General features: G+C 43.1%; 1 protein-coding gene across 1 annotated transcript in view; it reads right to left on the bottom strand.

The window, feature by feature from the left end:
* The window catches only part of ME1 (malic enzyme 1), a 312509-nt gene that overhangs the window by 50651 nt on the left and 235410 nt on the right, over positions 1–26448 (bottom strand). The window contains exon 7 of the mRNA XM_034766123.1: positions 12465–12574. Within this exon, the coding sequence (XP_034622014.1) occupies positions 12465–12574 (110 nt within the window). The remainder of the gene's footprint in view (positions 1–12464; positions 12575–26448) is intronic.

Below are 26448 nucleotides of genomic sequence, written 5' to 3'. Positions count from 1 at the left end.
GAGCAGGCCACCCCAAAGTGGGGCTTCTTGTTGACCATAGGATGTATCAAATGGGGTGGAGAAGCAGCCAATGGGGATGCAGGGGCACTGTATAAACCAAGAAAAGGCCCACATGTGAGTGAACAGCAGCTACTGGACAGTGTTGCCAATCTCAGTGATATCTTTTTAAATGTCAAAAAATTGGGCTTTTTGAAGCACACTCTCATTTGGTAATTTTTGGGCTACTGTTCACATGTGATCAGCGAAAACACAAGTTTTGAGGTTGGAAACACAAGAGATGAATCAGTCTGGAAAAAAAAAACAGTTGTAAGCAAGGTAAGGTGAGTTGTGCCTTGCTGCCTTAGGGAGCAGCCTGTTTTGGGGTTCTTGTTTTGAATTCTAGGAAATAAAGTAGTGTTACAGTGCAACCTTCTAGCAACATAACAAGAGTATTTAGAATATTTTTTCCCTAGTTTCTCTATGTGTATGATGTGAACATACCAGAATGCTGGGATTCTACTTAGCAGTAGAGTGTCAGGCACTCTGCTGCTAAGACACTAGGCAGGCAAATCTACTGAGTTTCAAACTATAATTATGCATTGCTGGTGTACCAATTACAGCTAGTAACCTCTAGTGAATTCTGTTTTCCCTGTAATCCTCTATTTTAAATGAAAAAGTTAGGAGTTTTCAAAATTATACTATTATAGTAATATTTTACATTTTTGCTCTGGGCATTTTTGCATGTATTGTACAGTATGATTATCGATAGATTTCTAATTAAAGTGGCACAAATAGGTGTCACTGTAGTAATGTACTAAGATCTGAGGTATTACATTTCTTATTAATTTTACAAAAGGACAACAGTTTTAAACAAACTATTGTAAAAGAACTCCACTTCTGTTTTCTTTAGCCATTTTTCTGTAAAATGATAATGATCTAGTTCTATTAGAGTAGCCAGCTCACTATCATTCTTTGTTGTTGGCAGTAACTGTCATCACTCCTCTTCAGCAGTTTGCCTTATTTGTTCTTCATGAAAAGGGGAAAAAATGTCAATGTGAATAGCAGATTTGTTTAACCGGAACTGCTGTGACTAATGGTATGACCTTAAATTTCACCGTGCACATCAGCTGCAGTTTCTGGAAAGACAATCAAAACACAATCTGCACCAGGCAATTGCCAAAACATAAAATGATCTTGTGAATATTCCCGAATATGAGCAGAACTCTACTGCTATTCTATGCCATCACAAAGACTATGGAAAAATAAACTCTGAAAGTTTTGACAACAGAACATGGCATTTTTCAGGGGGGGTTGTAAGCAGTTGTGAAAGTTAACATGCTGAAACAGAGTTTTCTAGCAGCGAGGATAAATCCCCTATTACAGCTAAATTCTAATCCACTCGAACATCACAGGTGTGAAATTTGGAAGCAAACCCTACTTTACTGAGTTGTTTGTAATCTGCCCAAGTTTCTATTGCAGTTCCTTTTACTGCTATCAGCAGCAGCCCTGAGCCAGAAGCATGTTAGCATATTATTACTTCTTCTTATTAGTGTGTGTTTTAGGGCAGAGCCTAAGGTTCACAATCACAGATTGAGACTCTGTTGCTTTAGGCACTGTAGAAATGCTTACTAAAAAGACAGCCCCTGCCCCAAAGAGTTTACAATGTAGGTGACAACAAAATACAATAGGAGAGTGAAACAAACAAAGTGGAGGATAATAGGTTTATTTTTATGGATTTTATTTCATTTTGACTTAGAAGAAATTAAAAGGTGCCCGTGGCTCTGAGTGATCTCCCAACTATTTACAATTACAAAACCATAATACATTGCAAGCATCTCATACTTCTGCCAAACAGCAACACAAATAAATACTAGCAGTTCTGTATGTAGTCTGTCCTCATTCCCTCTACTTCTCCTCAAAGGCCAGATGAAACAAATGAACTCTGCAGTATGCCCTCAAAGTCAACAAATCTGGGCTAATCTGGACTGGGGAATTTTGTATGAGGTAAAAGTACAGCAAGCACAGTTTATTACAATGAGTGTTAGACACATCTAACACTCCCCATTCTTTCCAACTACAGTGTGGAGAAGGCATAAGAGACAGAAAAGAGCCCCTTCTCCTCTCTTAGTCCCCAGTGAGGAAAGAAGGAAGAGCATGATCCTGGGGCTGCGGAAAAGAGTTCAGTCCTTTAGTGGAAGGGACGAAGGAGGGAAGTCCAGTGCCTAAGGGTGGCTTAGAAGAGAGCCTCGCATGAGAAATCCACCCCTGGCTCCATAAGAGGCCCTCTCAGTAAGACCCTTCCACCCCCAGACTCTGGCTACACACATTTATGAATATTCTAGGGGCAACTTGGTGGCTTTTATCTCTGCCTTCCCTACCAACATCTTAAAGAACTGGTCCACGCCCCCAAGTTCATTCTGGAGTGGGGAAGGTAGCCCCCCTGACTCCAATCCAAAGGAAAGGGGAATTTTAAAGAAAGATGCCCCCCCGTTCCTCCTCCATCCTTCAGCAGCATATGCCTAGTTCATGCTGAATGAGGCTGATGACCTTTTATAGGCTTAGTCCAATTAAAAACGTATCTATCAACCTCAAGTACAGAATCAGAGAAGCCTGCCTATTAGGAGAGGGTTTTTAGGACTATGTCTATAAAAGGCTATATTGCTGCTTTTTCCCTCTTGAGAGGATAGGAAATATAACACCACCTCCTGCAGGGGGTTCAGTCTAGGTAGTGGTGTAAGGAGCAAAATGAGATCCCAAGGTCATGCTCTACAACCTTAAAGGTTTAAAGGTAGTTGCCCTAAGTAAGCATTTAATATTGAGAATTGTACAAAACTTCCTTAACAAATTGAGAGCATTATACTACAGAGACTTGACCTTTTGGCTTGGATGTGCTTATGCACCCACAATATAGCCTTCCTGAGGGAACTCAAGGCTATGTATGTTTCACTAATTTAACATGGTAGTTAAACCATGGACTTTGTACCCACCAGTAGAATAAATTCTATTTACTGACTTCTTTTTGGGGGTACAAATATTCATTTTAAACTTTTCTGGTTCCAAACAGACTTCTTCTATGAGATAGAGACATCCAACAATCCACTACTAGATTAATCAGACATGAGAGCCGTAGGCCTGGTCTACAATAGGAGTTTCTCTCTAATTTAACAGCGTTAAACCAAATTAACCCTGCACCCATCCACACAACGAAGCCCTTTACTTCGATATAAAGGTGGCTTTATATCGATATCTGTACTCTTAATATCGATATCTGTACTCCTCCCCGACGAGGGGAGTAACGCTGAAATTGGTATTGCAATTTCGAATTAGGGTTAGTGTGGCCGCAAATCGAAGGTATTGGCCTCCGGGAGCTATCCCACAGTGCACCATTGTGACCGCTCTGGCCCGCAATCTGAACTCGGATGCACTGGCCAGGTAGACAGGAAAAGCCCTGAGAACTTTTGAATTTCATTTCCTGTTTGCCCAACGTGGAGAGCACAGGTGACCACGCTGAGCTTTTCAGCACAGGTAACCATGCAGTCTGAGAATCGAAAAAGAGCACCAGCATGGACCATATGGGAGGTATTGGATCTGATCGCTATATGGGGAGAGGATTCTGTGCTAGCTGAACTACGTTCCAAAAGACGAAATGCCAAAACTTTTGAAAAAATCTCCAAGGGCATGATGGAGAGAGGCCACAATAGGGACTCACTACAGTGCCGCGTGAAAGTTAAGGAGCTCAGACAAGCCTACCAGAAAACCAAAGAAGCAAACGGAAGGTCCGGGGCAGACCCGCAGACATGCCGCTTCTACGCTGAGCTGCATGCAATTCTCGGGGGAGCCGCCACCACTACCCCACCTCTGATTGTGGATTCTGAGGCAGGGATAATCTCAGCCATGCCTGAGGATTCTGTGGATGGGGAAGAGGAGGAGGAGGAGGAGGACGAGCTCGCAGAGAGCACACAGCACTCCATTCTCTCCAACAGCCAGGATCTTTTTCTCAGCCTGACTGAAGTACCCTCCCAACCCTCCCAAGGCATTATCCCAGACCTTGAAGCCATGGAAGGGACCTCTGGTGAATGTACCTTTGTAAATAAAAAACATGGTTTAAAAGCAAGCGTTTTTTAATGATTAATTTGTCCTGAGGACTTGGGATGCATTCGCGGCCAGTACAGCTACTGGAAAAGTCTGTTAACGTGTCTGGGGATGGAGTGGAAATCCTCCAGGGACATCTCCATGAAACTCTCCTGGAGGTACTCCAAAAGCCTTTCCACAAGGTTTCTGGGCAATGCAGCCTTATTCCTTCCTCCATGGTAGGACACTTGACCACGCCATGTTAGTAGCAAGTAATCTTTGTCATTGCATGACAAAGCCTGGCAGAGTATGGTCCCGGTGTTTGCTGGCATTCAAGCAACATCCGTTCTTTATCTCGCTGTGTTATCCTCAAGAGAATGATATCGTTCATGGTAACCTGGTTGAAATACAGGAATGTAATTAAGGGGACAGAGGTGGCTGTTCCTACTGGGCTGTTTGCCTGTGGCTGAAAAGAAATCCTTCCCTGCAGTTAGCCAAGCGGGGGGAGGGGGGAAGAGGGCGGATGATTGGTTCTGAGCTTTTTGCGTTTGGCTGGCAGGGATCTTCCCTGATACCAGCCACACAGTGGGGGAAGGGGTAAAGCGATCATCCCAGAGAACTGGATCAGGAGGGGGGGAGGTAGTTTGGTTTCTGCTGCTGCACGTTAACAGGAAAACCGCAGCACTCAATGGGCTTTGCTTGATATGTGGGAAAGCAGGGCACTGCTTTTCAGAACGCTACAGAAGCCGAAAGACAATGGCTTACCGTGGCCGCATGCAAGCCGAATCCTGTTGCCCAGACCTGCATCTGTGCTCTCTAACACCAAAGCCATAGGCACTCAATATTAAGATGTAAAATGTGACCTTGTACCGAAATCACATGTACTATGTAATGTGAATAGTGTTGTTCAATGTGAAAGAGTATAAGCATTGTTCTGTAAAATGTATCTTTTTAAATACTTCTCTCCCTTTTTTCCCTCCCTCCTGCAGCTGCAAATTTTTCAAGCCTCCTTCCTCTGTCCCGAAGGCTATCTCAGATAAGGAGGCGAAAAAAAAGGACGAGAGACTAAATGTTCTCTGAAATCATGGAATCGACCCGCAATGAAAGAGCTCATCTGAATGAGTGGAAGGACACGGTTTCAAAGTACAGGAAAGAGGCCAGTGAACGTGAGGACAGGAAGGACCAACGTGAGGACATGAGGGACCAACGTGAGGACATGAGGGACGCTCAAGATGGATCACAGACTGCTGTTGCAGCCCCTGTATAACCACCCTTCCCCCTCACCATGTTCCATAGCCTCCTCACCCAGACATGTAAGAACACGGGGGCGGGGGGAGGCTCCATGCACTCTCCCGCTCCACCCCAGTGGACAGCCCAACCAAAAGGATGTCATTACTTTGAACTTTTTTAGTGGCCTTTTCCTTCCCTCCTATCCTCCTCCCAAACCCCACCCGGGCTACCTTGTCACTTCTCTTCCTCTTTTTATAATCAATTAATAAAGAATAAATGATTTTTAAACCATAGTGACTTTATTTCCTTTGAAAGCAAGCTGTGATCGAAGGGGGAGAGTGGGTTGCTTACAGAGAATGAGTCAAGGGGGCGGGTTTTTCATCAAGGAGAAACAAACAGAACTTTCACACCGTAGCCTGGCCAGTCATGAAACTGGTTTTCAAAGCTTCTCTGATGTGCAGCGCTTCCTGGTGTGCTCTTCTAATCGCCCTGGTGTCTGGCTGTGCGTAATCAGCAGCCAGGCGATTTGCCTCAGCCTCCCACCCTGCCATAAAGGTCTCCCCCTTACTCTCACAGAGATTGTGGAGCACACAGCAAGCAGGAATAACAATGGGAATATTGGTTTGGCTGAGGTCTGAACGAGTCAGTAACATGCACCAGCGTCCCTTTAACATCCAAATGCACATTCTACCACCATTCTGCACTTGCTCAGCCTGTAGTTGAAAGCTCCTGACTACTTCCAGGCTGCCTGTGTATGGCTTCATGAGCCATGGCATTAACGGGTAGGCTGGGTCCCCAAGGATAACTATAGTCATTTCAACATCCCCAACGGTTATTTTCTGGTCTGGGAAGTAAATCCCTTGCTGCAGCCGTTTAAACGGAGTAGTGTTCCTGAAGACGCGAGCGTCATGAACCCTTCCCGGCCAGCCCACGTTGATGTTGGTGAAACGTCCCTTGTGATCCACCAGTGCTTGCAGCACCATTGAAAAGTACCCCTTGCGGTTTATATACTGGCTGCCCTGGTGCTCCAGTGCCAAGATAGGGATATGGGTTCCATCTATTGCCCCACCACAGTTAGGGAATCCCATCGCAGTAAAGCCATCCACTATGACCTGCACATTTCCCAGAGTCACTACTTTTGGTAGCAGCAGCTCAGTGATTGCTTTGGCTACTTGCATCACAGCAGCCCCCACAGTAGATTTGCCCACTCCAAGTTGATTCCCGACTGACCATTAGCTGTCTGGCGTTGCAAGCTTCCACAGGGCTATCGTCACTCGCTTCTCAACTGTGAGGGCTGTTCTCATCTTGGTATTCTGGCACGTCAGGGCAGGGGAAAGCAAGTCACAAAATTCCATGAAAGTGCCCTTACGCATGCGAAAGTTTCACAGCCACTGGGAATCATCCCAGACCTGCAACACTATGCGGTCCCAGCAGTCTGTGCTTATTTCCCGGGCTCAGAATTGGCGTTCCACGGCTAGAACCTGCCCCATTAACAACATGATCTCCAAAGCGCCGGGGCCCGTGGTTTGAGAGTATTCTGTGTCCATGTCCATGTCCTCATCACTCTCGTCACCACGCTGCAGTCGCCGCCTCCTCCTCGCCTGGTTTTTCTGGTCCTGGTTCAACATAAAGTGCACAAGAATGCGCGAGGTGTTTACAATGTTCATGACTGCTGTCTTGAGCTGAGCGGGCTCCATGCTTGATGTGGTATGGCGTCCTCAGTGTAGTGTTCACCCAGGAAAAAAGGTGCGAAACGGTTGTCTGCCGTTGCTTTCATGGAGGGAGGGGTGAGGCTGTACTCAGAACCAACAGCGACAATGTTTTTTGCCCCATCAGGCATTGGGATCTCAACCCAGAATTCCAATGGGCAGGGGAGGCTGCGGAAACTATGGGATAGCTACGGGATAGCTACCCACGGTGCAACGCTCCGGAAGTCGACGCTAGCCTCAGTACATGGATGCACACCGCCGAATTAATGTGCTTAGTGTGGCCACGTGCACTCAACTTTATACAATCTGTTTCCAAAAATCTGTTTCTGTAAAATCGGAATAATCCCGTAGTGCAGACATACCCATAGTCTCCACTATACCAGAAACACATACGCGTATCACTGCCACTCTCTCATTCCTATCTTTTATCGGATAACATTTTCCTGGAGTGCAATGGAAAAGATGGGAAAACATATAGTAAGGACTTTGCCAGCTTTACAAAATATCATTCACCACCTCACATCCCAGATCCTGACATCTACAGAGGCCAAGGGGCACTTTATTTACTGTGTACGGATATGAGGAGGTCAATCACCAGCTCACCAAACTGACAATGATAAGTAAAATATTTCTAGATGCAACAACCACTCTGATAAATCAGACCTCCTTCTCATAAGTCTTGGTGTTCATCTTGCAATTGGTGGGCAGCGCACATAGAGATAAGAAACTTTGCTCCACCAAGGACAGTAGAATTTTTCTCTGGTGTTCTTGACAGTTATAAAGAAACTCTATCAGACATTAACTGTCATGAACAGAACTGGTCTATTATCCATGTAAGGAGCAGAGGTACTCTGAGACCTCAATGAATCACTGTGGTAGATACTGTGTTCTCTCTGGTACCCATTCCCTAAAATGAATGGGGTAGATACCTTAAAAAAACTGATTCTCTGCATTCACCAGTTTTGGGAGCGGAGAATATACAATTGGAGTTAGATCTCGGCCAATAGATGAGATTGGGTGAGAAACGGAAGATACACTTGGAATTCCTGGATCGGTATCATAGGTACTAGATCATTGCAGCATGTCTGTGTATAAGATTAGAATTCCTAGTAGGCTCCAATAAGAATTGGATTTGTGTTTCTATGACACCAGTTGTTTTTCATTATGACCATCTTGATCTTCTGTTAGCATTCTTCTGAGATGAGCTCTTGTGCCTCATAGAAGGATGAATACTCTTTGTACAAATCCCTGATCAGAAAAATTGGCCAGGAAGAGATAAATGAATTTCCTTCTTTCTTGAAGCTAATATTATTGTTACCATGATCCTGGAGAGGGACCCTAGGAGCATATGTAAGATCAAATAGTTAGAGCTGGGAAAAGAAAAAAGCTGCCATCCATCTGCAAAACATAAGAATTCTCTGAGCATGGTAAAACGGAAATACTTTGCAGACAAGACTCCATTATGAATTTATTTAGATGTTTCAGACAGCTCTGTTTATCCCCCAATTCTATAAGGCTAGAAATAGGATGGAGAGTGGGTTGCAGTGGTCCATTCTGAAGTAGATGATGGATGATCCAATTCTGGTTGTGGACTTTCCATTTATTAATTTACTGACACTGGGAATGTGACAAAGCTGTTAGAATGAACCTAATCAGGTAGGATGAGGTAGAAAGGAATACAGATGATATGGCAAGTTAAAGCAGTTCATGAAGTGAAACAGGAGAGAATACTTCTTTGCAAGTGATAGCTAGAACAAGTGCAGGGTTAGTAGCTTCCCTTTATTGCCTCTGGGCTATTTGCTCATCTCCTAACCAGCCCTGTTTGGATCAAATTTGGGATCAAAAGGGCTACCTATAGTTTTGATAAAATGAGGTCACTGGACATTGACCGGAAGAGGTACCCTATGGAGCTGTGAAAGAATTTCAGGAACAGTCAGCCTCACCTCAGTCTCTGGAAAAATCATGGAGCAGGTCCTCAAGGAATCAATTCTGAAGCACTTAGTGGAGAGGAAAGTGATCAGGAACAGGCATCATAGATTCACCAAGGGCAAGCCATGCCTGACTAACCTAGTTGCCTTCTATGAGGAGATAACTGACTCTGTGGATGAGAGGAAAGTAGTGGATGTGTTATTTCTTGACTTTAGCAAAGCTTTTGAGACGGTCTCCCACAGTATTCTTGCCGGCAAGTTAAAGAAGTATGGGCTGGATGAATGGACTATAAGGTGGATAGAAAGCTGGCTAGATCGTCGGGCTCAATGGGTAGTGATCAACGGCTCCATGTCTAGTTGGCAGCCGGTTTCAAGAGGAGTGCCCCAAGGGTCGGTCCTGGGGCCGGTTTTGTTCAATATCTTCATTAATGATCTGGAGGATGGCGTGGACTGCACTCTCAGCAAGTTTCTAGATGACACTAAACTGGGAGGAGTGGTAGATACGCTGGAAGGTAGGGATAGGATACAGAGGGACCTAGACAAATTAGAGGATTGAGCCAAAAGAAACCTGATGAGGTTCAACAAGGACAAGTGCAGAGTCCTGCACTTAGGACAGAAGAATCCCATGCACTGCTGCAGACTAGGGACCGAATGGCTAGGTAGCAGTTCTGCAGAAAAGGACCTAGGGGTCACAGTGGACGAGAAGCTGGATATGAGTCAACAGCGTGCTCTTGTTGCCAAGAAGGCGAATGGCATTTTGGGCTGTATAAGTAGGGGCATTGCCAGCAGATCGAGGAACGTGATCGTTCCCCTTTATTCAACATTGGTGAGGCCTCATCTGGAGTACTGTGTCCAGTTTTGGGCCCCACACTACAAGAAGGATGTGGAAAAATTGGAAAGAGTCCAGCGGAGGGCAACAAAAATGATTAGGGGTCTGAAGCACATGACTTATGAGGAGAGGCTGAGGGAACTGGGATTGTTTAGTCTCCAGAAGAGAAGAATGAGGGGGGATTTGATAGCAGCCTTCAACTACCTGAAGGGGGGTTCCAAAGAGGATGGAGCTCGGCTGTTCTCAGTGATGGCAGATGACAGAACAAGGAGCAATGGTCTCAAGTTGCAGTGGGGGAAGTCCAGGTTGGATATTAGGAAACACTATTTCACTAGGAGGGTGGTGAAGCACTGGAATGCGTTTCCTAGGGAGGTGGTGGAGTCTCCTTCCTTGGAGGTTTTTAAGGCCCGGCTTGACAAAGCCCTGGCTGGGATGATTTAGTTGGGAATTGGTCCTGCTTTGAGCAGGGGGTTGGACTAGATGACCTCTTGAAGTCCCTTCCAACCCTGATGTTCTATGATTCTACAGTGTTAGGACCGCAAGTCAATTTTTCTGATAACTATTAATAGCCTCAACTTTCCATAAAGTTTCCCACTATCACTCAGATAGCTGGGAATTGATCTGATCCCAAGGACTAAAGCTCTACATACCTGCATGAAAACAGATTTTAATCCCACTTTTTATTTTTATTTCCAAGAAGAAGCCCTTAGACCATGCAATTTTTAGGTTGAGAGAACCATGTATAATGGGATGTTCACTCCACAAAGATGGAGAAATGGTTAATGTGGGCCCAAGAGGCCAATTAACCACCTACATGCACCTGGCGGGTGGGCCAGGCAAAATTAAAGAGGAGTCCCAGCTGGGAGAGGAGGCAGGTGGTTTCTATGAAGGGAAGAAGCCCAGAGTAGAAGTGGGGTGCAGGAAAAGAAGAGAAGAACTATAAGAGTACAGTAGTGGTGGCAGAACACAGGCTGGAGTTTACCCCCTGATCCCAATGGAGAGGGAAGCAGGGGTGAAGGAGTCTCTTTAAGTGGGCCTGAGAGCAGGGCTGCCTGGGGAGCAAGTGGGGGGGGGGGGCAAGTGGGGCAATTTGCCCCAGGCCCCGGAGGGGACCCAACAAGAATATAGTATTCTATAGTACTGCAACTTTTTTTTATGGAAGGGGCCCCCAAAATTGCTTTGCCTCAGGCCCCCTGAATCCTCTGGGCGGCGCTGCCTGAGAGAAGGCCAACTAACAAGCAGAAGGGTTCAGTTGGTACGCTGCAGTTGAGGATCCAGACTAGGAGTAAGACTCCAGGAGGTAACCCCTGAAAGCCAGTGTTCTGTTCTGCTTCTTGCCCAGTTCAGGCAACCACTCCAAATCTTCTTTGCTCTTTTCCTGCCAGGGGTGGGGTGGGGTGACACCATCTTGACTGGGCTGTCAGGGAAACTGAATTCTGTTTACAGAGCTCCCCAATGAGACTCTTGAGGGAGCAGGAGACACAGACCCTTCCTTTTTCCTCTGGCCTTTCTTGGCCAAGCCTTCTGCCTGAAGCCTCCAGGGGCACCAGAAGCTACAAATGTCTCAGAAGGAGAAGGAAAGCTGAGGGGACAATCTCTGCAAAAAAAACCAAACAAGCAAATGCAGCCCTGGGATATTGCTGGAAATAAGACACATTATTGTGCCATATCGTTAGTCTAAAAATCTAAAATAAAGCTTAGATTTCTCCTCAGAAAAGCACTGCAGCAGGAAGGCCTGGCTAAGCTGTCAGCTGTTGTGGAGGCAGAAAAAAATGAAGGGAACCTTCAGGAGGCATTCCCATGCTACATGTGACTGAGGTCTGGATTTGCCCCTAAGCTGCAAGCAGGCTGAAGTATCCAGAGTAATGGATCTCTAGATATTAGCACAAAGAAGAATTGAAGTTAAATTGCAAGAGAAGTTATATCACACAGCCTTAACTTTTAAAAAGTTAATGAAATTAATGTCTAGAATTAGATGGAGTGTAGGATGTAAATTAAAAGGGAAAAGGAGAGGAATAAAAATATGTCACTGGAAGCCTGGTGTTCATATCCCCCACAGTACCTGAAGTGGTCTGAAAAAGTTGCATGTGGGGGGTCTATCATCATCACCACCACCACATGTGCCCGTCCATCTGCTCAGCAATTAATTCTGTCCCTCAATCTCCAAACTGATCTTGTCCCCACCAGTCCCCCCTCAGTTCCGCTCTCAATCTGTTCCCCACATCAGCTCTGCCTCCCCAGCAGCTCCTGGGGTTCTTCACCATCTCTCCCAGGCCTAGGGGGAGTAGCTGCAGTTTGGGGTCCACCCAGGCTGTGTGTTGCAGGGAGCAGGGGAGGGAGCAGACAAGAGCTGTCCCATTGCTCAGAGAAGGAGAGCAGGAAGGAGGGAGCAGAGCCAGCTTGAGCTGCTGGGTTGTTTCTGTTCCCTCCTCCTCCCTACCTTCCAGTGAGAATGGTGTCAGCTGCTGAGGGGAGGACACAGAGTTCTGACTGCTTCCTGCAGCAGCCATGATCAACTGTGCTTTTCCAGGAGGAAGGCTAATAGGGAAAGAAGCCAATCAGAGCGGATTTTGCCCTAAGCAATAGTAAAACTGTGCACTCCACAGCGACCAATGAACTTTTTAGAAATTAAATTTCCTGGGTTTGCAGCCCATTGCACTTCAAGCACTTCCTATCTTCTAACCACCCAAATAGAGTAGGAAGAGAATATTTTGTTACCTTGAATGTCATCATTGAAAGTGCAGTATTTGTTACGATACTTATTCAGGAGGCGGAATGCATTGGCATTAGCAAAATCCTCAAACTGAATAAGGCAATTCATGCCATACCTACAAATACAAAGGAAATGTAAATTTAAAAATAGGAAACAATCCAATATTGCACATATAAAATTGTTAGTCCTTGAAATCAGATTTTGGATAAGAGTATAATAAAAACTATACATAAAGTCATGAGCTTCTGCCCTATATTGTATTATTGTACTCATACACTTTACTTGGAAGAAAGATTTTGGACTATTCACACACCTTACTGGATTATAAATTAACTAACTGTACAGGAAAAAAGGCCTAGGTTGCAGACATTTCTACAGAAACCTTTACGGAATGTGTACCAGTAGTCAAGTAAAGGGAAAAAAATAGGACTCAGAAGAAAAAATATATTCTAATGCCATTATGCAAATCAATAGGATGCCCACAGAATATTCTCAGGTTTTCAAAGAGAAATGAGCAGATATTGAGGAAATTTAGACACAAGTGACAAAATGATTAGAAGCAAAAAAATAACTACAGAAGCATTCGCTATGGCTCAAAAGTTAAAGTTGAGTTTAATTTTATACTTAAAGCAGGGTTTTAACCTCTTTGGTATGTATGAAAAAGCAGCATATCTTATCCAAAGTTGCAGTATCTATTGTTTGAGTGTACAATGAATTTACAGTAAATTAACAAGTAAACAGTTAATTAGTTCATGTTAAAATTAATTAAAAATGTATCATTTCAGGAATTTTAACATCTGTTTCAGTCTTTTCTTTCTCGTGATTGATCTTAAGAATGGAATGACACAGAATCTTCAAGAGTACCATATAGTTAAAATTAATTGAAATCTTCTGCATAGGTTACATTTGGAGAAATTAGGATGTAATTAAACTAAATTATTAATGATTGCTGTAGCTACTTGATATGATTATATAGGGCAGTTCAACAGCTCAGGTAATTCTAAAATAGGGCCAGTGTAACATCAGAGGTAACTTGACCAATTACGATGCCAATTCTATAGCTGTAAGGAATCAATATAAGGGAGACTGGACAGGTATCAAGATGGTAGATTACTTGGCTCAACTCTCACTGTTCTCTAAAGGTTCTGTGCTTGCAAGCTAGCTTGAGCAGTAGTGTTTGCAAGGCTCTTAATAGCATTCATGCCTTGATTCCATTGTGCACCAAAGCAGCACTGCCAGGGAGCACAGCGGGAGCCTTTTAAAAGTACTAATCTATCTTTTTGCATAGCATCAATCTCTATAATTTCCCTCTACTCCAACAAATCAATTGCATATTAAGGGCCAGATTCACCCGTGTATGTTAGCTGTTTTGTTCTTGTCTGGTATACTGATGAATTTGTCCTTAAACGTTTTTTTTAAGCGATTTTAACATTGATTCAATGTATCTTCAAATCATTAGAAATACTGCATGGTAGCATTCTCTTTGCATTTCTTGTTTAGTGATCATGTGTGATATTTGTAATAATTTTTTAAAACCAAGGAAATTCCCAGACAAAACCAAACCAAAACAAGAACAAAATAAAACAACCCCCCCACACACATTAAGACGCAATTAAGGCTGAGAGTACAATCAATAACTTAAGTGTAAAAAAAACACCATGGGGATAGGGAAACACCAAGAGCTACAAACGTAGGAATTTCAGACTTAAGGCTAACACTAACTCCACCCCCCCACCATTTTAAAAGTATGGAAATGCACAGCTAAGACACTTAAACAACCTTAACTCTACCTATAACAACAAGAGGGGAAACGTTTAAAAAAATCTGTCTTTAAAATCATTTTAATCTAATTTGCGATAACACACACTATAATGCCTTAATCATAATCATATGATTATCAAATGGTATCAGTACCATTCCACTATCTACACTGAACAACAGGAAGGCAAAATCTCAGATCCCCTGTTCAAAAGCACATACCCCAACTGCCTGAGCTAAAGGAGAGTCTTCTTTAGTTGTTAGCAGTATAGACCCAAGCTATACAGTCAAGCAGTTCTGATTCCATACAGAAGAGGGAAGTGGTACACATACACACTAGCCCAGTGGTCCCCAACGTGTTGCCTGCGGGCGCCATGGCACCCGCTGGGGCATTTACGTGTGCCCGCCTAGTGCCCAGTAGGGAAGAGAAACTGTGGCCCCACACCTGATGGGGACAGAGAACTCCAGGGCTGCAGGCGCCGGTGTTCTTGGTCCCTGGCAGGCGCAGGGCCGCGGCTTAAGCTGGAGAGAAGCTGCGGCCCTGTGCCTGCCGGGGACAGAGAACTCCGGGGCTGCGGGCGCCAGTGTTCTCGGTCCCTGGAAGGCGCAGGACCTGCCTAGTGCCCAGCAGGGGAGAGAAGCCAGGGCCCGCGTCTGCTGGGGACAGAGTACTCCGGGGCGGTGGGCGCCAGTGTTCTCTGTCCTCGCAACTTCTCTCTTCTCTCTGGATTCATATATTATGTAACATTAAATATGATATTTTTCTTATTATTTAATGTACAAATACAAAATAAGCCTTGAAAAATTGTTGGCGCCCGCCATACTCTTCTGAAAACATGAATGTGCTACTGGCCACAAAAAGGTTGGGGAACCACTTCACTAGCCTGTTCATTACAATATTTAACTCTTGACTAAGGTGTATGTGCAATTTTCCTTCAAAACTCAGGTGTATTAGGCAAACTAAATTGAGCAAAACTGTAAGATAAAAAACAAAAGCAAAGAATTGTTGTAACCATATTTATCTCTATAGAAAAACATATATTTACAGCCATATTACAATTAGCCAGAGCAGAAAGGACTCCATTGACAATAATCCCTGCTGAACATACATCTTCAGATTTTATGGGAAATGCTGGAGCTATTTGGAACATTAATTAGAGGCCAATGCTTAAAAGGAAAATCTGTTGGTCAGTAATTTGGTACAGTAAATCATGACTGAATCCTAACAACCACTTCACTATCACCAAGATGGCCTAATGGTTGGATGAGATCAGCTGTTGGATGAAGAACAGCTGGTTGATGCTGAACCAGAAAGACAGAGGTAATGCTGGTGAACAGAGGAAAGTACTTTGAAGAACTTGTAGTCATGGTGCAGCGTCCATTAGTTGAAGATACACAACCACAACTGGTCAATTCAGTCAGTAGTCCAGTAGTACTCTTGGATTTCTTGCTGATGCTGAACTCTCACATAACAAATCTGCAAACAACACTTTTTACCATCTCTGCTTGGCTAGGAAATGCCATCCCATCCTGGCAGATGAAGACCTGGCTTCAGTTATTCATGCCTTCATCATCTCTCTGCTGGATTACGGCAATGCAATATACCTCGGCATGAAGGCTTCAGCACTTAGGAAACTCCAACTAGTTCAGAACTGTCTTCCTTAGCAACAAAGGCTACTGCAAACATATCAAACCTGTCCTCTGCTCTCTACAATGGCTTCCCATAGAATCAAGTTCAAAGTCTCAGTCCTTATCTTTAATGCACTGCATGGCCTGTCCACATATCTATTCAAGTGACATCATCATAGGACCTAATCACATCAGCCATACCATCAGGGGCTCGTTCACATCTACCAATGTGATATATGCCATCATGTGCCAGCAATGCCCCTCTGCCATGTACATTGGCCAAACCGGACAGTCTCTACGCAAAAGAATTAATGGACACAAATCTGACATCAGGAATCAAAATACTCAAAAACCAGTGGGAGAACACTTTAACCTGTCTGGTCATTCAGTGACAGACCTGTGGGTGGCTATATTACAACAGAAAAACTTCAAAAACAGACTCCAACGAGAGACTGCTGAGCTAGAATTGATATGCAAACTAGACACAATCAACTCCGGTTTGAATAAGGACTGGGAATGGCTGAGCCATTACAAACATTGAATCTATCTCCCCTTGTAAGTATTCTCACACTTCTTATCAAACTGTCTGTACTGGGCTAGCTTGATTATCACTTCAAAAGCTTTTTTTCTCTTAATTAATTGGCCTCTCAGAGTTGGTAAGACAACTCCCACCTGTTTATGCTCTCTGTATGTGTGTATATATATCTCCTCAATATATGTTCCATTCTATATGCATCCGAAGAAGTGGGCTGTAGTCCACGAAAGCTTATGCTTTAATAAATTTGTTAGTCTCTAAGGTGCCACAAGTACTCCTGTTCTTCTTTTTGCGGATACAGACTAACACGGCTGCTACTCTGAAACTTGAACAATATGGTGATGTAGGCCATTGAATATCCTACAATCAAATGATAACTAAGTATGTTATTAAAAATTAGAGATGGGCCAAAGCTGCATGACTCAGATCCAGATCCAAAACTTCCCCAAATGTCAGTGTTACTCAGATCCAGGCTTTTGGCTCAGGCCCTTATAAAGTTGCGTGATAGTCATGAAACTTAGATATACATGCAAACTTCCCCAAAGGTGGAGGTCCTCAGAGTCAGGATTTAGGTTTGAATTAAAAATTTGAAAAAAATCAAATATATTGTAAATTTTGACAAGTCCTTTGGCAAGCCTTTAGTGATTTCTTCGATGTTTGAAATTCCATGAGAGTCTGGAATAAAAAATAAACTAATGAATTGCTCAGAGATTCTCTTTTTATGGTGCTGTATTGGCTCACTAGCTACCTGATCCTGCCCCTTCCAAAGTCAAAAATAAAACCCTGGGAGGCTGAAAATGTAATCTTAGCTGTTTTAGTTATTCAACTGTTTTTTCAGTGTTACAATTCAGCGCTCCCATTGTGACTGTTCTATGGTCTATCAAAGAGCAATCTCAAGTTACTTTTCATTTTATACTCATTTAAAAAAAGATGAACCTAGATTTGAGACAGATGATCTAATTGAGATTCTTTTTCTTTTCAAAATCTTCAGGTCTTGTTTAGAGACTTGGCACTGTGACACTTCTTTTTTTGAATACTGAACAGACTGATTGGTCAAGTGGCTGCATAGACTATATCAGAAATAAAAACAGTGAATCAACAGAAATCCTGTCTTCCCTCTGGAAATGGTAAATGGCATTATTCTTCATGACACTTTTTCAGCTTCTAAAGGTTTGTATTGTACATTGGCCTCTTAAAATACTGAGAGATCCCAAGTAAGTGAGCCCATATTCTTATAAGCTTATATTCTTATTAGCTGTTAAAGTATAACATCATGGGTACTTAATTAAATTATTTCTATCTTAAACATGGGCAAGAGTCCTGTTATGAAAAGATATTTATAAAATACATTATATAGTAAATCTTTCTATCTAGCTTAAACAATTTGGATCTGTGCTTGTTATGTGTATGTTGTGTTGTTTCCTGAAAAGCACACTCTTTGAACAATTAAAAATTATTGATAATAGAATAATAGCAGTTCTTCCTTTTCTTTGCTAGTCACTAATTTTACTTTGAATGCTTGAAAAGTGTTAGAAAAAGCTCAGCTTTGAGGTTTTCACTCCATGAATACATGATATAACACTGATTCAAAAAAAGTCAAAGTTTTGTAAGAGTTCTATAAGAGTTGTTTAAAGAAAATATAAATATTTGGTTGCACTTCAGTAGTGTGTGGGTTAAAATGAAATGTCAGAATGAAAGGTGCTATATTATAAACATGATTCTTAATAATTACTATTATTAATAGGATCACATTTCCCAAAAAGCTTGAACTGAATTTCTAAATTTGTGCATGAAATATTTTTGTGGGCTAACGTTCAGATTTATGCCTACAAATGGAAACTGCATGTGAGAAGCAGGTACTTAGAGGTTTCCATTTACTTTCACAAATCACTCTCTGCACTTACTATACAAATATCAAGGCAGCATTTTGAAATTTGGTCCATAATTGTTAGAGTTTTTGTTTAAATAGGTTTACTATATGACAAGAATAGGCACAGTGCAAATGTTCACTGCCAAGATATAACTCCTCCATCCCCAAATAAGGATGGGTAATGGAAACACTACAGTCCATTAGCTGAGTGTGTGTGGGGGGGGGGGGGAGAGGGGAATAAGGGGCTTTTTAGTGATAATTTTAAATGAAATACTTTGTACTAACGTTTCAATTTTATTTACATTTTTGGGTCTAACACAATGTTTCTTAATTCTTCTACAATAAGGCCCTCAATTGAAATAGGTACTTAAGAATGTGAGAATTCCCACTGAAAGCAATAGCACTGATTATGCACTTAAAGTGCCTAGTTCCTTGTTGAATTAAGGCCCAAGTGATTTATAGCAACTGATATTCCTTTCTGAAAAGGATTTTTAATAATACATTTTGCCAGATCTTAAAAATGTCAGATGTGTTTAGCAGTTCAGAACAAGAAATCCTAATTTAATTTGGTTATACTTGTGTTGGTTTCTAACTCTTTTCTTTAAATATAAATGATGCAATTGGATAGTGCAATTAGTCTGAAGCCTGGGGCAGCACATCTGCTCTTTCGAGCAGCTACTTATGGTATAATGAACAGATGGAAACATCTGAACTCCAAGATTTCACACTGACTGTTAAAATCCAGCACATAATGATTTGTTGGAAGCACCAAACAGAAGTTTTGTGAAGGAAATTCTTCAGGTATTACACAAATTATGGAGTATATTTAATATTTGATGCTCTTAGGAAACACTTCATCTTAAATAACAGAACTTTGTGGTGGATTTTTTTACTGCATCAAAATGTCAAGACATCCTATTTATTTGCAACACAAATTACATTTTGAAATAAAAAGAGTGTTGTGTAATGGTTAGGCCAGATAAATGGAAGAAGTAAACCTCAGTTCTGTTTCCATCACTGTCTTAGCCTCTATTTCTGTAATGCTGTCTGACAAAAAATTCACTGCAACCTCTCCATATTCAATTTCCCCATGTGTAAAATAGGAATGATAAAATGTAATCATTTTTGTAGTATGTGCTGAAATTCCCTGATATAAATGTGAAGTATAGTACTTATTTGATACACCATACCATTCACAGTTCTAGTTTTACTTAAGTTAGACATTTGAATAAGAACCAAATGGTCTGTTTCAATAATGGGATTTGTTGAAAATGAAGTTTTAAGTGGAGCAGGTTTGTTTTTCAGAATTTCAGTGCCAGAAGTACTTGCATTAACTTAATATCTTTTTGAACTAATTTAGACCATCCATACCATAGTTATGATGAAAGAGCTATATTGGACAAAATAATCACATTAGACAAGCACAAAATATAGGGATAAACAACCATGACTACTTAGAAAAAAATAACTAGAGGTAGTTTGGCTACCCATTATATATATTTTACTAGAGTCTTTTCTCTCCTTAGAAAAGACAAGGACAATTTGTTTTGCAAGTTCATTTGTCTCTCTTACCTTGGAATTCTGTGATTTCATCAGTTCTATGATGGGCCTCACTTAGGCCCTGATCCTATGTGGTGCTGAGTGCTTTCAACTCACACTGAGTATGTCTAACACTGTACCTAACACATGCTTCCCCATCTGAGCAGCTGCCTGTGCTACTCCCAACTACACTGCTATTGTGAGCTAGTAGGTATGCCAACTTTCTAATTGCAGAAAACCGAACCCCTAGCCCCAACCCCTCCCATCATTGTTCGCTCTCCCCCACCCTGGCTCACTTGCTCATTTTCACCAGGCTGGGGCAGGGGGTTGGGGTGAGGGAGTGGGTGAGGGTTCTGGCTAGGGGTGCGGGCTCTGGGGTGTGGGCTGGGGATGAGGGGTTTGGAGTGCAGGAGGGGGTTCTGGGCTGGGGGCAAGGGATTTAGAGTGGGGGGGGGCTCCGAGCTGGGGCAGGGGGTTGGGGCATGGGAGGGGGTGAGGGATGCAGTCAGAGCTTACCTGAGGCGGCTCCCAGGAAACGGCGGCATGTCCCTCTGGTTCCTAGGCAGAGGGGCCAGGGGCCTCCACGCGCTGCCCTCGCCTGCAGGCACCACCCCCGCAGCTCCCATTGGCTTCAGTTCTCAGGCAGCACGTGGGGCCCCTGTGGCCACCCCCGAGCCGGAGGGACATGCCGGCTGCTTCCCAGGAGCCACACGGACCTGGGCAGGGAGCCTGTCTTAGCTCCACTGTGCCACCAACTGGACTTTTAACAGCCCGGGCAGCACCACCGCCAGGGTCCCTTTTCGACCAGGTATTCCGGCAACCCTATTGAGAAGAGCTAGCACGTCTGTCTATCCTAGCTAGGAAGCATGCTCCCAACTGCATTGTAGACATACCCACCAAGTCAAAGTCAAATTAAATTGAAGGTGGCCAGCACTTTGCAGGATTGAGCCTTAAGAGTAGACTGTTGCACTGGTAAGTATTTCCATAGCAGTTCCCCAGTGACCTTTGCTAAATGTTAATGATCACTTCAATTGGGTATGAAAATTCAGCCCTCCAGAATAAAGTGACTACTGCATTGCTGTAGAAATACTTAACAACATTCCCTTCAAGAAAGATTTACTTCAATGGAGAATTGTTAAATCAGACAAAATCTTGAGGCTGCAGGAAGGAGAGGGGGGAAAGAGTGCTGTAGTTAAGACTATCCTTTTCAAGAAAGAAAATTCCAATGGTCACATGATAGCTTCTAGCTTTTTGCAAAATTCCCCCATACCTGCAGAACTGACTTTGTTTGTTATTAAAATAATTATAATATCTATCCAACATATTATTTAGCCCTTCATTCAGGGATTCCAAAGTGCTTGATAAATTATATACTGTGCATAAAGGAATCAATCCACCCACTTCCTGGGATGAAACATAGCAGCTGTTTAATAAGACAAGTTTAGGACAGGGAATAATGAATATCTTATCCAAATGCATTTACAGGAAGAATTTTAGGTAAACAGAATGCAATTAAGCAAACTGAAATTTCATCAGGATAGCTGGGCTAACTCTGTGAACTCTTATTCTTGTGACAACTGTCATGATGACTATCCAACCCTAATATTCTATGATGTCATTAACATGTGATTATACGGATTTAAATTTTATGTCTCATTCAAAAGACAAATGTGACTGATTCTCCTGCCTTACACCTTACATAATCATTTACAGCTGTGTAAAACATTATGATATCAGATTTCACCACTCATTAGCATCAGTGGTAGCATTTTGCACCTGCTTCACACTTTGGATAGTCATTTACACCTTTGCAATGTGTAAAGCAGTGGAGAATCAGGCCCAACATCTCCAACACCATTGTATCTCCTACCATTACATTGGTGTTCAGCCTTGAGTCATGAGAGTGCCATCTACTGAATCATCTAAACCACCTCCTCCAGAAGCAAGAGGCCTTGTCCACACAGTAAGCTAAGGTGTGAATTTAAAGCTCACTAGCTTCTCCCCACTAACTCCTTGTGTGGGCACACTTACTGCACACTAAGGGCTTGTCTACATTACTCGCTAGATCGACAGGCAGCAATCTATCCAGCAGGGGTCGATTTATCGCATCTAGTCTAGACGCGATAAATCGACCGCCGAGCACTCTCCCGTCGACTCTGATACTCCACCGGAGCGAGCGGCGCTGGGGAGTTGACAGGGAGGCGTCAGCTGTTGACTTACCACAGCAAAGACACTGCAGTAAGTAGATTAAGTACGTTGACTTCAGCTACATTATTCACATAGCTGAAGTTGCATAACTTAGATCAATCCCCTCCCCACCCCCCAGTGTAGACTAGGCCTAAGAGTGCCCTCAAACAATTTAGCTTAGCAAACTTCCGAAGTACATTAAGCAAATGCACACAAAGGCACTATTAAGTCTGGTCTACACTACAAAGTTAGGTCTACGTAAGCTGCCTTGCATCAACTTAGTTGTACATGGGCCTACACTTAAAGTTTTCTCCCACTGATGTAAATGCCCCATTATAATGACATAGTAAAACCACCTCCCCAAGTAGAGCTGGGCTAAGGTTAAGGCACGTAGGTCTACACAATGCGACTGTAGACACTGCTTTACCTATGTTGACTCTAACAGTCCTCCAGCTGCTATCCCACAATGACCAACACTGACGGCTTCAGTCACAGTTATTAACTCCACTGCCCAGGGGTCACAGACTGAAAGACCCCCTTTTAAAACCTCACAAATTTTTGAAATGCCTTTTCCTGATTGTACAGCTGAGTGAGCACACATAGCCCCTCTCCACTGTTGTGTGCAACTGACCAGCTAACCAAGCTGTCCATGTGCTCCAGACACGCTTCTGCTTGGAGTAGACAGGAGATATAATTTCCTGGGTCTGTGGGGAGAAGAGGCTATGCAGGCACAGCTCCAGACCAGTTATAGAAACATTGACACCTATAAGCAGATTGTTCAGGGAATGCAGAACAGGTACAACCAGGACCAGCAGCAGTGCCACTTGAAAGTCAAGGAACTGTGGCAGACACACCAGAAGGTCAACAATCAATCGTAATCGCAGACCTGCTGCTTTTACAAAGAGCTGCATGCTCTCCTTGGTGGAGATCTGACCATAACCCCACATGCCACTGTGGGTATGTCTGAGAAACCTGAGTCATAGGTCCCTGCCTTGAACAGCAAGGAGGAGTAGGTGGACAAGGAAGAGGAGAGGAAGACTGTGGAGCAACGGGTCCTGCTGTGCCGCGAGCCACAACCTGTTTTTAGCTCCACTGTAGCGCAGCCAGTCCCTGCAGTCAAGCATGGGCGAACCCGAAGCGGGAGAAGAACCGCTGGGAAGTATGTAAATAAATTACCCATTACTGTTGTGACTCCTCCAACTTATTGGGACACAGCTAATTTTCATGAATGTACTCATACTAGAAGAAGTACAGGAACAACTTCTCAGTCCCCTGTAGACTTAGGCAGGGGGAAGGGGCATATGGAGTAGTTTGTTTATGTACACAAGGATATCCCTTGAATCCTCCTGAGAGATCACAGTGAAAATCCCATGGAGATACACTGCAACCCTTTCCCAAAAGTTTCTAGGAATGGCAGCCTTATTTCTTCTTCTGCTTTCCCATGCCATTTGGCGAACTTCGGCAGGTTCCATTACCTTAAACAAGCTGGTGGTATATGGGCCTGAGTGACTTTGGGATGCCAGCAGCAGCTGTGCTCTCTCTCAAGAGTTAGATATCAGCTAAAATCACCAACACGTGGAAAATGGTGCCACTATTCAGAGCCAGTGCCCTATACTCAATTTCATGCAACCAAGCAATTCCCTTCTTGTTTCCCTCACTCTTGGAGGGTCATACTCACCATGGCTGGTTCTCTGAGTGGTGCCATGCACAAGCACTCTGAAGCAGAAGGGCCAATCAGCTTGGGGTTTTGTTTAACACTGTAGGGGAGCAAGGGAAAGGGGGATTCCTGAATCTTAAGCTTGCTCTCTGTACATACTATACTGACAACAACATCTCTCTGTGTTTTATCTGTAGCTGCAGCCATTTTGGTCTTGAGGTGCATACCCTCCACACCAGTGAAACGACTGACCCAGATAGATGAAGAGAAAAAAGGACGCAGGAAGACATGTTCTGCAAAATATTGCAAGCCAGTGCTACATCAGACCTTGAACAGAGGGCCTGGAGGGTGAATATTCAGACTGTATGGAGAAGGAAAGAGCAGAGAGGAGAAAGACCCAGGAGTCCCATCAGGAAAAGGAGAGGGAGATCCACCAGGATATAATGGAGCTTCTCCGTCAGCAAATGCAGATGCTGCAGACTCTTATGGACTTTCAGGTTCAACAATACCGGGCTTGACTGCCACTGCAGTTGGTGGAGAACTGTAGCATAGTGCCTCCCTACACTCCCCGCCCTCTCCCCCAGCATTCCCCAGGGCCTGCACGCCTACCTCTACCACTCCACACTGGGGGAAAGCATGGACAACCACAGCTTCATATACACTGACCTGTGAGAGGCATGGTTGATATATGTGTAGCTACAATGAACATCAATGTTCCTTTCCCTTGTTTATCTATTAAGGTTCTGAAATTTTTTGAAGTTATAATGTATTTGCTATTATGTTCTTCAGATTGTTTTTTAGGTGCTGTTTTCATAACTGAATAAATCTCTTATTTTGAAAGTGATTCATCTTTATTAATTTACAACACATGATGTACAGATCTGTCTCATCTTACTCGGGGGTTCCGTTCCGCGGTTAGCGCGTAAAGCGAAAACCGCGTATAGCCAAAATTCCATTGAGTTCAATGGCGGGAGAAATCGCCCGCACTACAGGTATAGTATTAAAATGGTTATTTTTCTCTTTTTTTTGTTTTTGTTTTTGCCGACCGCGTAAAGTTGAAATCGCGCATGTTAAATGTGCGTAAGATGCGACAGACCTGTATAATGCTGCTAGCAGTGAAAGTAATAGTCTTCTTGCACACTCCCACCCATAGGATCAGTGGCAAACAGTATACTGATCATAAATGTACAGCAAAGCCCCCAACAATCACAATTAATGACAGATGTGCAGCAAGCACCACACAATTCCTAACAGGCCCCACAAATGGCAGCACCAGGTTGAGCAGAGCACACCACAGCACAGTACTGTGGCTTATGGTTAAAGTGTTCTTTTAAAGCCTCCCTAAGATGCTCAGTTCATCACTGAGCTCGTCTGTATCTGGCTGTTCAAACTCAGCAGGCTGCCCCTCCACCTCTGCCGTGCAATCCCTCTTGCAAGTTCTCTTCCTTTGCTTCACAAAAATTATGCAGGACATAACAGACATCTATAACCACTGGCATATTTTTCACACTGAGATCCAATCTGGTGAGCAAACAACACCAGAGCCCTTTCAGTCTATCAAAAGCATATTCAACTCATTCTGCACTTGCTGAGCCTACAGCTGAATCTTTCTTTGGTGCTAGAGACTGGAGCCCTATCAACACCTTTCAAGGATCACTACCTCTGGTGCAAGCCACCCTTGAAGCTGGTATAGATGACTCTAGGATGACCATCTCATAGCCACCCTACATGTTTGTACTCCCATCACCTGCCAGCAAAGGGCACATGGCCAGGGCTTCCCTTTGCCCAAGAAATTCCTGGGCTAATATCACACTGGGGCTATTGGCAGCCAGCATATATTAGAGGAATGCTAATGTATGCCAGAGGAACAGCATAGCACATGGCCATCACGAAACTGGGGGAACACACAGGAGACAAAGTTATTTTTCAAAGTTACTTTTCCAACCTCCTCAGTCACAGCCAAGGATCTGGCCCAATGAAAGAATTATAAACATATCAAACATATCATATAAAAACATTTTTAATTGTATTGGATAGGAATTAGATTTGGGTTGAGATCTAGGTGGAAATATAATAGGGACAACTGGACAAGAGCTTAAAACAATCTTGTCACATCCTTTGTCTGGGGCCCATTTAGATTTTAAGTCCTTTGGAGCAAATACTTATCTTATATGTCTGTAAAGTGCCTAGCACATTTTTAGGCACCATATAAATAACACAGTTACAGGAAAAAATAGCAATACATAAAACAACCTGGCAACATCAATCACACAATCTTTTGTATTTTGGACAGAAACAGAACTGCCTGTTATTATTACTACTACAATTTTTACAGTGAGCTGTGCAAGGGATTCTTCAGACAAAAGGAGACATGGGGTAAAATCCTGGCCCCTCTGAAGTCAATGACAAAACTCCCAATGATTTCAATTGGGCCAGGTCTTCACCCAACGTCACAAATTGGACATAATACACAAAAAAGAGCAGCAGAAAATTATGTGGTTAGCTTTGTGCCTGGTACGTTTGGTTTATGCCATATTTTTAATGTGTTTATTTTTTTTACTAGAGCTAGGCAGGAAACTGTTTTCCCATCGGGGGAAAATATCCATGATTTAAAAAAAAAATTCCCACCCAAAATTGGCATGAAAAATCAAAACCTCAAAAATGTTTGTGAGCTACCAAACTGAAAACATTTTCAATTCAGGTCAGTTGAAACTTTGTGTGTCAATAATTTTTGAGCATTTCATTTTGATTTTGACCATTTTTGTTCTTTAATTTATTTAAAATATATAAACCAGCCAACCCTTCAGTGCTGCC

The sequence above is a fragment of the Trachemys scripta genome, chromosome 3 (genome assembly GCF_013100865.1).
Source record: "Trachemys scripta elegans isolate TJP31775 chromosome 3, CAS_Tse_1.0, whole genome shotgun sequence".
In the NCBI taxonomy this organism is placed as follows: Eukaryota; Metazoa; Chordata; order Testudines; family Emydidae; genus Trachemys; species Trachemys scripta.
This window is presented reverse-complemented; position numbering and strand designations above follow the sequence as displayed.